This window comes from Kryptolebias marmoratus, linkage group LG16 (genome assembly GCF_001649575.2).
Source record: "Kryptolebias marmoratus isolate JLee-2015 linkage group LG16, ASM164957v2, whole genome shotgun sequence".
NCBI classification, from domain to species: Eukaryota; Metazoa; Chordata; class Actinopteri; order Cyprinodontiformes; family Rivulidae; genus Kryptolebias; species Kryptolebias marmoratus.
In genome coordinates this window covers 13,116,694-13,127,866 of record NC_051445.1, presented here as the reverse complement: position 1 = coordinate 13,127,866, position 11,173 = coordinate 13,116,694, and the positions used below count along the sequence as shown (strand labels likewise).

Genomic DNA, 11,173 nt, shown 5'->3' with positions numbered 1-11,173 from the left:
TGCGACTGTGGTGGAGACGGCTGCAGGTCCGCTGCTAAGGAGTACCGGACGGAGTTTCGCGGGAGAGGACGCTCACCCCAAGGACGGCGTGACGGACGCGACGGCGGTGAATGGCCAACTCCATCGCGGGGGTCCCGTGGAGGATCACCGGATGATTCTGCTAACCGCTTGGGGGGCAGGAGCCCCCAGGGACCGCGCCCCGGCGAGGGACCGCAGAGGAGGAGGGGTGTGAGATTTTTATCCCCCTCACCTCGATCACCTTCTCCTTCCCCAGCTGGACGGAACCAGGGAAACTACCGGTAACTGGTGTTGAGACCCGGACACCAGTTCCTTACCCTGAGGGTCACGATAGACGCTCATCACTTGTGGTTGATGTCGCTTCTATGGACTGCAGTTTGATGGGTGAGTCTAAACGTACATCCTATGTTAGAGGACTGATTGAGGGAGTAGATGTCGCTGTGCTAATTGACTCTGGTTCAAATGTTTCATTGATTTCTGAAGACTTTAAGATGTCAGTCCCTGCATTACGCAAACGTGTACTTAGCACTGACTACATATTTGCTCATGCTGTAAATGGACATCTGTTGGACACACTTGGAACAATGGCCCTGTCAATCTGTTTGGGTGAGATTTATGTTGAGCAGACTGTGCATGTTGTCAGGGGGGCTACACAAAAAGTTCTGTTGGGTCTTGACTTTATGCTTGAATATCAGGCTGTCCTAGATGTACCCCGGGGTTTTGTGTGCCTCAAAGGAATGGACATTCCGTTGTTACATGCTACTGACCTTATCCCAAAATGTTGTAATATCACTATGTCTGCAGATGTCATAGTTCCGCCATACTGTGAGATGGTTGTTCCTGTGCAAGTGGAGACCCACCGGTCCACTGGACCACACCTTGACTCTTACGTGGGGTACCTTGAGCCAGAGACACGTGACAATATGGAGTTGGTGGTTGCACGTACAGTGGCGCCGGTTAAGGAAGGGCTCACTGTCGCGCGGCTGCTTAACCCTACTGACCACGAGCTACGCATGCACTCCGGTTCACACTTAGGGGTTCTGTACCAGGTTGACGATTGTGACATTTTTGAACCTACTGACTGTGTGGACTCCAATCGCCAACATATGACCTTACCTGACCTGACTGACTGCCCCTTGTCCGACGCGCAGAGAGAACAGCTTCACGCCATGCTGCATAAGCATAAGGAGGTGTTCCGTCCTGGGCGTGGATTTTCCAAGGGTGAAGGTATGATCAAACACCGGATTAATACCGGTGATCATTACCCAGTTAAGAAGCGAGCGTACCGTACCTCTCCAGACAAGCGCAGAGAGATGGACAGACAGGTGCAGCAGCTTTTGGCTGACGGCATAATTGAGGAAAGTTGTAGCCCATGGTCCTCCCCTGTGGTTCTGGTTAGAAAAAAGGATAACACGTGGAGGTTCTGTGTGGACTACAGGGGCTTAAATGCTGTTACGGTGAAAGATTCCCACCCCCTTCCGCGGGTGGATGACACCTTGGATGCGTTAGCTGGGGCTACATGGTTCAGTACCTTAGACTTTTCAGATGGCTACTGGCAAGTAGAGGTAGCGGAGGAAGACCGTGAGAAGACGGCCTTCACTACCGGCCATGGCCTGTACCAGTTTAGGTCAATGCCAATGGGTCTTACCAATGCTCCAGCGACCTTCCAAAGAGTCATGGAGCTGGTGCTTAAAGGCCTCCCCTGGCAGATTTGCATGGTATATCTTGATGATATCTTGATTTACAGTAAGTCCTTTAGTGAACACCTAGCAGCTCTGGAGGAAGTGCTTTCGAGGATTGGAGCAGCAGGTCTGCGACTAAAGGCGAAGAAGTGTCAGTTGGCGCGTGATCATGTTGTGTTTTTGGGCCATGTCCTCTCAGCTGAAGGGCTACGGCCTGACCCAAGAAACACATGCAAAGTTAAAAACTGGCCAATTCCGCGTTCGGCGACGGAGGTGCGCGCATTTCTCGGCCTCTGCTCGTATTACAGGAGGTTCGTGAAGAATTTTGCTCAACGAGCCTCACCCCTTGTTCACCTCACGGGCAAAAATGTTCCTTTTCGTTGGACAGCAGAGTGTCATGAGGCTTTTGAGTTCCTACGGGACACTCTTTGTTCTGAACCTGTGATGTGTCACCCTGACTTTACGCAACCTTTTGTGTTGTACACAGATGCGTCCCAAGCCGCAGTCGGGGCAGTACTCACACAGACGGTTGATGGTCTTGAGAGGGTTGTTGCGTATGGGAGTCATGCTCTCACGGCTGCAGAGCGCAGGTGGTCGACATATGACAGAGAATTGTGGGCAATAGTGTGGTCTGTCCGGAACTTTAGGCATTACTTAGGCCTTCAGCCTTTTACCATTGTTACTGATCACAGACCGTTACTTGGTTTAAGGCGGCTCCCTATTGATAATGACCGAACGGGCCGGCGTAGCCGCTGGGCCCTTGAGTTGGACCCATATGATTGGGTGATTTTTCATAAGAGTGGAGTGCATCATACCAACGCTGATGCTTTGTCTCGTTGTCCTGTGGCACCTGTTACCGCGGTGAGTTCAGGAACGCAGACAACAAATCTTTCGGCTAGTGTAGTGTGCACTGTCGAGGCTCCCGTGGAGCCCCCCCAGGAGGTGCCAGACTCTGACACACCTGGTCCTTCTGAGCCTGCTGTGCATGCTGACGTGGTCATGGTCCAGTCCCTGTCCCATGATGGCTCTGACATTAAGCAGCTCCAAGGGGAGGATACAGACGTCAGATGGGTTCTTGACTGGCTTAGAGAGGGCCAGAGGCCTCCGCGGGGGAGGATCAAAGGTGCAAGCCGTGGCGTTAGGATTTTGTGGCATGAGTTTCCCCGTATGACTCTAGTTGATGGGATCGTATGCCGAGTTGTTGCGCTGTCGGATGTGGAACAGACACAGCAGATTGTCATTCCGGCCGTCCTGGTTCCCGAGGTTTTACGCCAGCTGCATGGTGGCCCATTGTCTGCCCACCTTGCAGTTGAACGGACCTTGGCTCGGGCACGCAGTGTGTGCTACTGGCCCAGTATGTATGCCGACATCCGAGCGTGGTGTGACCAGTGTTATGCGTGTCAGAGGCGCAAGTCTTCAGTGCCCCGCCATCAGGCCCCTATGAAGACGTCTTTAGCACAGCGTCCTTTCCAGCGCGTTGCAGCTGACATACTAGAGTTGCCCATTACTTCAAGAGGCAACCGGTATGTGCTGGTTGTTGAAGACTACTTCACAAAGTTTGTAAATCTCTATGCAGTGGCTGATCAGAGAGCCACCACTGTGGCTGAGTGTCTCTTTAATAGGTACATTATGGACCATGGGGTGATGGAGATACTGCACACAGACATGGGCAGACAGTTTGAGTCGGAGGTGATTAGGCAGTTGTGCGGGATGTTGGGGGTGAAGAAAACACACACCACTCCCTACAATCCCAAGTCCGATGGAATGGTAGAGAGGTTTAACAGAACTCTCATTGATCAGCTTGCCAAGATTTTGTTGTCATGTGAGGGTGAGTGGGACTCCTTCCTCTCACAGGTTGCGTTTGCTTACAACACTAGCGTGCACTCCAGTACTGGATTCACGCCTTATTTCCTCACCCATGGAAGAGAGGCCCGTGCCCCGATAGACATGTTACTGGGTCCGCAACTTCAATGTGGTCCAGGGCACGACTCTCCTGATGAGTTTGTTCTCTCTCTGCGTAGGCGTCTGGAGACTGCTTTTCGACAGTGTAGGGACAACAGTGTGACTGCTAGTGACAAACAGAGGACTTTCTATGACAGAGGACAAAAACATGACCCATACGAGGCTGGGGATCTAGTGTGGTTAAATGACCCGACTGAAAGCCGCCGTAAACTGGCTCCCCACTGGAAAGGGCCATACATTGTGCAGCAAAGACTGGACAGGGACGAATCAGTTGGGGTCACCTATGTGATTAGTAGCCCCTTTGGGGAAGAGGCCCCCCTTCAGACTGTACATTACGACCGACTACGACGCTACACTTTACCCACAACCTTCCCACTGACTGGCCCGTCTCGGACTCCACCTGTGTGTTCACCGGCCTCTGAGCCCCCTGATCTTGCCCTATCACCAGCTGTTTCTGTGCCTGCAACCCCTGCCCCCTCACCAGAGCTTGATGTTAGTGCCAGTTTTAGTTCGGAGGGGTCCCCTATGTGTATGAGTACTCCAGTACAGGTTTCTCGTGCTGGACGCCATACCAAACCACCAGCACGTTTTACTAACTATGTGATGAACTGATGTTTTTTTTTGTTTTTCTGTACCTATTTGCGGGTATGTCGTGTTCCCACGGTGTATTACCTACTGTGTGCTTCCTGTTTAGAAGTATTTTGTGAAATGGGGACATTTCCTTTTTGTAAGGGGGGACGACTGTAAGCGTGTGATGTGTTCTGCGCATGCGCTGTTAACTTTGAACCTGTTGCTATTGAGCTGTAAGTTCCCACGGTCAGACGCGGGCTGATATACACTTGTTGTGGAGCTCTTCAATAAACGGAGACGTGTTCCCGTACTCCAAAGATATTTCGCCTCTCTCCTTTGTCCCGGTACCACTAGCTCGAGCCCCTACAGCTCGCCCGTTACACTACTATGTGTGCGCGTGCGCGCGTGTGTGAGTGAGTGAGGGAGAGAGAGAGAGAGAGAGAGAGAGAGAGAGAGTGTGTGTGTGTGTGTGTGTGTGTGTGTGAAGAACGCTAATGAGATATGAAATAACCAGCAGCAAATTGAATAAGCTACCCTTTTGGATTTATATATCTGTAAATCTGACTCTCAGTGCCTCACCAACCATGAACCTCACCGCACGTCACTGGTGTGAGCACTTCTTCAGGGAAGGGTTTGCTCTTCTCAGCAGGATGAAGTCAAACTGCTGCTCATGTTACACGACCTGTGGGCCACTTGGAAGAGAGGCGGTGCAACGTGACAGCAAAACGCAAGCCTTTGTGTGAGTTTGCAAAGCCAAGCTGAAAGGGGTAAAGAAAAAACAAAATTTGAATGAATGAATGAACGGCTGTAAAGGAGAAGATAGTCCTCAGACAGCCACGTCCTCCTTGTTTTTACCACCGCAGCTGGGCGAACCGAGAACACATCCCTGAAAAAGTTAGCCAGCTTGGAGGCAGAAGTCAGACACGCAGAGACACAAAGTTTCACCAAACATTTGTTGTCGGTGCAGTTTCAGGGCGCCCCTCACCTCAGTCGGTCGCTTATTTCGTTCCTGCGTCTCTTCTTGTCGCCCCTCGGCCGCTCCAGGGAGCGCTCGCGGACCGTCTCCCCGCCGCGGGCTGGCAGCTCGGCGGACGCCGAGGAGGCGCAGTTCACCGGCTGCAGACTCACGCCTCTCGTCGCCGCCAGAGTCGCCCTCCTCCTGCGAGTCTGGGCCCCGGTTGTTGTTGTTGTTGTTGCGTTCCAGTCACCCATAATAATAATAATAACAATAATAATAGCAACGAGTGAAAAGGACACGCGCGCAGTCCCCGCAGCTCCTGGTTTCAGCTCATATCCGGTTTGTTGATACTGTATACTTTCTTTGTACGGGAAGTAGTGAAGGGGTTGCGAAATAATCCACCCATGGCTCAGATTTCCAAACAGTTCACACAGAGCTGGGGAACAAAAAAAAAAAAAAAAAAACCCGCCTGGCTCTTTGAACTGGTTTAACTGCTGGAAACTGTTACCAACAGGTGAGTTTCAACCTGCATTTTTTTTATTTTTAATAATAATAACCATCTATAACTGGATGGGAAACCACTGATAACCACATGCACAGTTGCAGTCAGAGGTTTTGGGATTTTAAAAAGTTTATTTAAATTTTTCTTTTTCCGAAGTGGAATGATTACAAAGCACACAGCTTCAGTAAGTTTTAAAAACAAGAGTGTACAAGTTTCTAGTTAGCGATCAGGATTGACTGCAGCAATTTTTTTTTGTCATTGTTGTTTCTTTTGCCAGCTTAAACTTTCTCATGTTTTGCAAAACTTTACATCTAATAACCCAAAGCCCTTAAATCAAGAGCTAAGGTTTAGAATAATATAATTAATAATCAAATGTTTAGCTATAATAAACAGCTTTTAGGTAAGAATTTAAATATTTTGTTTGCAGATGGCCAATTTACAACACTTTTTTGTTGTTTTGGTCAGTGTGTATTTTTCATTTAACAAAATCTAACAATAACTGCCTAACCTAAATCAATGTATATTTAAAAACCCTGGAAAGAACTTGAACATTTTAAAAAATAATATGCAGAAGAGCATTTCTGTTTGAAACCAGTTGTGGGCTGCAGTGAGCTGCTTGTAGCACCATCTTCCTTTTCCTTGGTAACCGATTACGTGTGAACACCCTTGGCTGATTGCGAATTGTTTTAAAAGTGAGCAACACTGGCCGATTTGCATGCATTTGTGATGCAGTTTTTAAGGGTTTGATTGTCTCCCTGTGATAACAACACAGTGAAGTGCTCAGAGTGTCACTGTTATTTCCTTTCAAAGCCAACTTCTGGAAACGCATTAGTCACTGATGTTAAAAATTACATGAAAAGTCTACATTCTTTACTTATCTGGCAGCGCAACAACACATATCTTAAAACTGCAAAAGAGAGAATAGTTTTGACACGACTCATTGCCTTGCTCGATACTCAGATCAGTGGGAAAGGCAAAGAACACACTGAAGATCCAAGAAGGAGAAGAAATTGGTCTGGATGTACAGCAACAAGGCAGGATTAAGACCCTCAAGGAGCCCCACATTTTCATCACAGACCATGAAAAGTCATTTTTAACTGCTTTGCTGGATTTTCCACTCTTTCCTCGTTGATGCAACATAACTGTTGCAGGCATTCTGAGGTTTATTGGACTAAAAGTAAAACTGGTCTTAAATCAGTGCACCCACCCATCTTGATCGTCAATCAATCAAAAGCAACACCTTCAAGCTTCAAGTTGCTGCCAAGATGGACAAGCCAAAAGCCTCCTAGAGAAAGGTCTATAGTCAAATAAGACAAAAATTGGTCTATTTAGTCACAATGATAAGAAGTATGTTATGAGGAGTCAATGTGAGGTCTTCAAGCCACTTCAAGCCACTTCAAGCCAACAGCTAGTTGAACCTTGAACAAAACTCTGTGTTCAAGCAGGTCAGTGATCCCAAATACATCACAACTGGTTTCTGGGTTGATAAAGCAGGCTAACTTTTGTTAAAAATTTAATTGAAAATTTATGGACTATGCTTAAAAGCTCGGTCTATTACCAGGAAACCAACCAATGAAAATAAACTTTACCAATTATGCCAAGAAGAGAGGTTAAATATCCAATCAGAACCAGGGGTGGAAGGCTGGTGGACAAATTTTTTTACCAGCCACTATTTTTTGTTGTGACAAAAAGTAATTTCATATGATGATGATGATGGAGGTGGGTGGAAGCAGTTGTGGTGCCCTAGCTGAACAACACCTCTTTCTGGACTCTGGATAGAAATAACTAGACTTTTCTTATTTTATTTTAAACTACTAAAAGATGCATATCTGTACATAAAAAATTCAGACAAGTAAAATTTATTTCTGTGGAGCGTTTTTGAAGTATTTTTGTGCTTTTGTAAGTTTTTGTATGTAAGTTGTAATGTTTTTCAGACACTTGCTGCTTTTAATGCATAGATCTATTTGTGCTACCTGCTTGTATTTAACAGGTAGGATATTCTGATGAAGGAAGCGATTTTTGTGGTTTTAGAAAGGTTTTTGTCGTGGATATAAATTGTTCTAATGCTATGCTAAGCATAACTCTTAAGCTTCCACTTCAGTATCCGATGATATTTAACATTAACACGAACCGCTATAGTTTTCGGTTCGTAAACATGACGGTAGCAGTTTGTGACGGGTAGCACCGACCGTTAGACATCGCTGTTTAGCTGAGCTACGGTAGGAAAATCTGACGAGGAAGCACAGATCATCAGAACACCGGCCGTAGGCGTGAACGCACACTGACCGACGTCATGTCATTGATTTAGTTAAAAAAAAAAAAATGTTGTTTAACTTTTGGTTCTTCCATCGACTACTCTTGAAAAACAGAAAATAAAATAGCTTCTCATCACAACAGCTAATTGGTGTTAGACTGCATGTAATCTGTAGTGGATCGAGTGCATCATATGGGTTTGCAGTGAACTGTTGTAATATTTTTATGCAGGTTTTATCCGCCTGAAGTGGTATTTTGCTTTTATCTAAATAACATTCAACACGAATGTTATTTAGATCATTAATTATCCAACAACTAGTTAATTCACCAACAAGTCTTTAACTGTGTTTATTCCTCTCATCATGGACAACAAGTCCTGTAAATTTGGAGACATTTGTTCTGTTTTTGCAAAAGTTACCAGGGGGGAACCAAATATTTCAGCCGTCTGAAATAATCGGTTCCCCCTCTAAAACACAGGACAAAAATAATTTACCAACAACTCCGTAACTGTTGTTTATTTCTCTATATTATGATATTATTAGCACATTTTATTTTTAAAAGAAAGATGTTTTTTGTTTGTTTTTTTAATGAGAAATATTTGCCCCTCTAAACAATTCTGTTATTAGACAAGTCATTATTTATGGAGACGCAGGGGGAACCGTATCTGATGAGGGAACGCGGCTCGACGTAACAACAGCAACTCGAGCACATTACTGCCCCCTATATGTCAAGAGAACAAAAAACACCTTTTCTGTTCAAATTGCCAACCCGCCACAGTGGCGTGTGTGATGATCAAATTCACCCGCCACTTCAAATATTTACCCGCATTTGGCCGGTGGCGGGTGCTAATTTCCACCCCTGATCAGAACTAATGCAGAAAGGTTGTTGGATGAGGTGCAACTTGATAAAAAGCATTTAACCAAATCTTTAACTAATCGTCTTTAATATTATATACAGTACTGTAGAGCAAATTATTAAAACTATTTGTTATATTCTTTATCAATCAACATTAACAGTTAATCTGATCACACATGTAATCTGAGCTATTATATTTCACCTTTTTGTATTTTGATACTAAATACATACACACTGTCGTGCAAGAGCCTTTAGACACATTTAATTCTGTTAAATTCAGCTTCTCAGACAAAAACTCATTTTCAGCATCAGTTTCTAAAATTTGTTTGGCTCCTTTTTTTTCCCCACTAATTTTGAACATTTAACATTGACTCTTGAATGATTTTAACATACAATACGCTCAGGGGATGAACCAGTTCTGGGTCTACTTAGTTCAACACACAACGCAGCAGAGAATGCATTTTAAATTGTACTCTGATGTAAAGTGGCTTAAGAAATAAAATCCACTCCTCTGAAATAGACTGACATAATGAATGAACTAAAGATAAATGAGAACAGAAGCCAATGACCGAAGAATGACCTGAAAAATCTTTGGAATAACCGGGAAAAGTGTATTATTCACCACCACTGTTGGAAAATATTTGAAAGTACGAACTGTCAAAAGCAAAAGATAAAGAAATGAGGGATGGCGCAAGATTTTTGTTTCCATGGTTCTGTAACCCATGATTACTCAATTATGGTGATTCTCTTAGAATACTAGAAAGACACAAGCAGAACAACAACAAAAAAACAACAACAGTATGATTTGTCACATAATGAGATCTTTATTAGTAAATTTTTACTTTTCCCCATCAATGTTGTATCAAAGCTGAGGCAAAAAAGGAGGGAGTCAACTTTATACGCTGTCATACATGAAACAGTCAAATGTACCTTTTAGTTAATCCTGATTAGCAACAGGTGGACTATAAATTTATTGAAGACAGACAATGTCTCAGCTCAGTCTGAGAGTGCAGATCTAAGCCTGACATTATTACTTTGAATGAATAACACCTTCAGGAAACACAATCTACACTAGTTTTATTCAACATTATTTGTTTCATTTTTTTATTAAACTTAACTAAACTTAGCAATGTCCAAAAAAACCCCCAGCTCTATCAGTGTTATTAGACTATTTGTCTTTCTGTAAAAGAAGATCTTCATCTCTGATACCAACACCCTACAACAGCTGAACTTTAAGATTTTATTATTTTGCCATAACAATATGAGCGTCCTCTTTCATCCACAGTTTCACTGAAACTAGAGGAAATAAAACAGGAGCTCTTGCAAGTTTCTCTGGGCTTTGTGTAAAAAGTTGTTGAAAACCTTTTCCCTAATGTGAATGCCCTTTCTGTCTGTCTTGCCTCTCCCTGCTTTTCCATACTGAGGTGAGAACTGATCAATAGCATTGATCCATCTTTATCAGTCCTTACTGTCTATAAGCTTGTCTTTTAGAGTAATGAGCCTGTCTGAAGCTGTTGGGATAAAAAGACCTTGGAGAGGGAGAATAAACTTATAGATGAAACTCTCAAAACTCTTAGCTGGACAAGATTTCTCGTGTTTCTCACAAAGCTATAAAAAGGAAGTTTATTTTATTTTTTTTTTGTCGGTGGAGAGATTCAAAGCTAGTCTGTTGGTTATTCATGAGAAAAATTGTAAAAATAATTTGCCCTTTAAATGTAGAGGGTTTTTTATTTTGTTTGGTCATTTTTTTCTAAAATTCCTTGTAGTAATTTTCTACGACACCACCAAGCAGCGTCTCCTCCCAAAGAGGAGACATCTCAAGCAGCTCACAGCCTCAGCTGTCATCCTGTCATGGAAAAACCAGCAGAGGGAGTCCAAAGCTTAAATCCTGCTTGGTGAATCAGACGGATGTTTCCTGCCCTATTTGAGAATTTCACTCTGTGATGTTTGAAAAAAACAAATCAAATCACCTTAATATACATTATGATCTGTTTATGAGCCATTTATGTATTTATTATGAAAGGTGAAAATTAAAAAAAAAAAAACCATCAAGCAGGTAACCTGGGAAATCTCAGGCTGTAGAAATGAAAAAAAATTGAATATTAGGTATTTGTTCAACTTGATCTCAGTTATTTAAGCCACTCTGTTATGTGCAGTTCTAGTGCTACACAGATTAGGTTATTTTTGATAACAGCGAGCCATTTAAAATTTAGAGAATAAGAGGTTTTAGTTATGCATTATTTATATTTTCTGTAGAGTTTCCAAAACTGAGGTATTTTTAAAGTCTCTGGAGCTGAAAGAGGGTTTTAGAAACACAACACATTTCTTTTCTTTCATTTTTTGTATTTTTCATTTGCATTAAACAATGAAGAT

General features: G+C 43.8%; 1 protein-coding gene across 4 annotated transcripts in view; it reads right to left on the bottom strand.

The window, feature by feature from the left end:
* The window catches only part of dgat1b (diacylglycerol O-acyltransferase 1b), a 30,440-nt gene extending 24,876 nt beyond the window's left edge, over positions 1-5,564 (bottom strand). The window contains exons 1-2 of one of the 4 annotated variants that reach the window (XM_037980171.1): positions 5,218-5,356; positions 4,828-4,990 (exon numbers count right to left, since the gene is read on the bottom strand). Coding sequence is in view for 2 of the 4 variants with exons in the window: in XM_017425038.3 (XP_017280527.1) it covers positions 5,218-5,444 (227 nt within the window). In the remaining 2 variants the exon portion in view is untranslated. Of the gene's footprint in view, positions 1-4,827 lie in introns of all 4 variants that reach the window. The other 3 variants (XM_017425038.3, XM_017425039.3, XM_037980170.1) reach the window with 3 other exon arrangements.
* Positions 5,565-11,173: the final 5,609 nt, after the last annotated feature.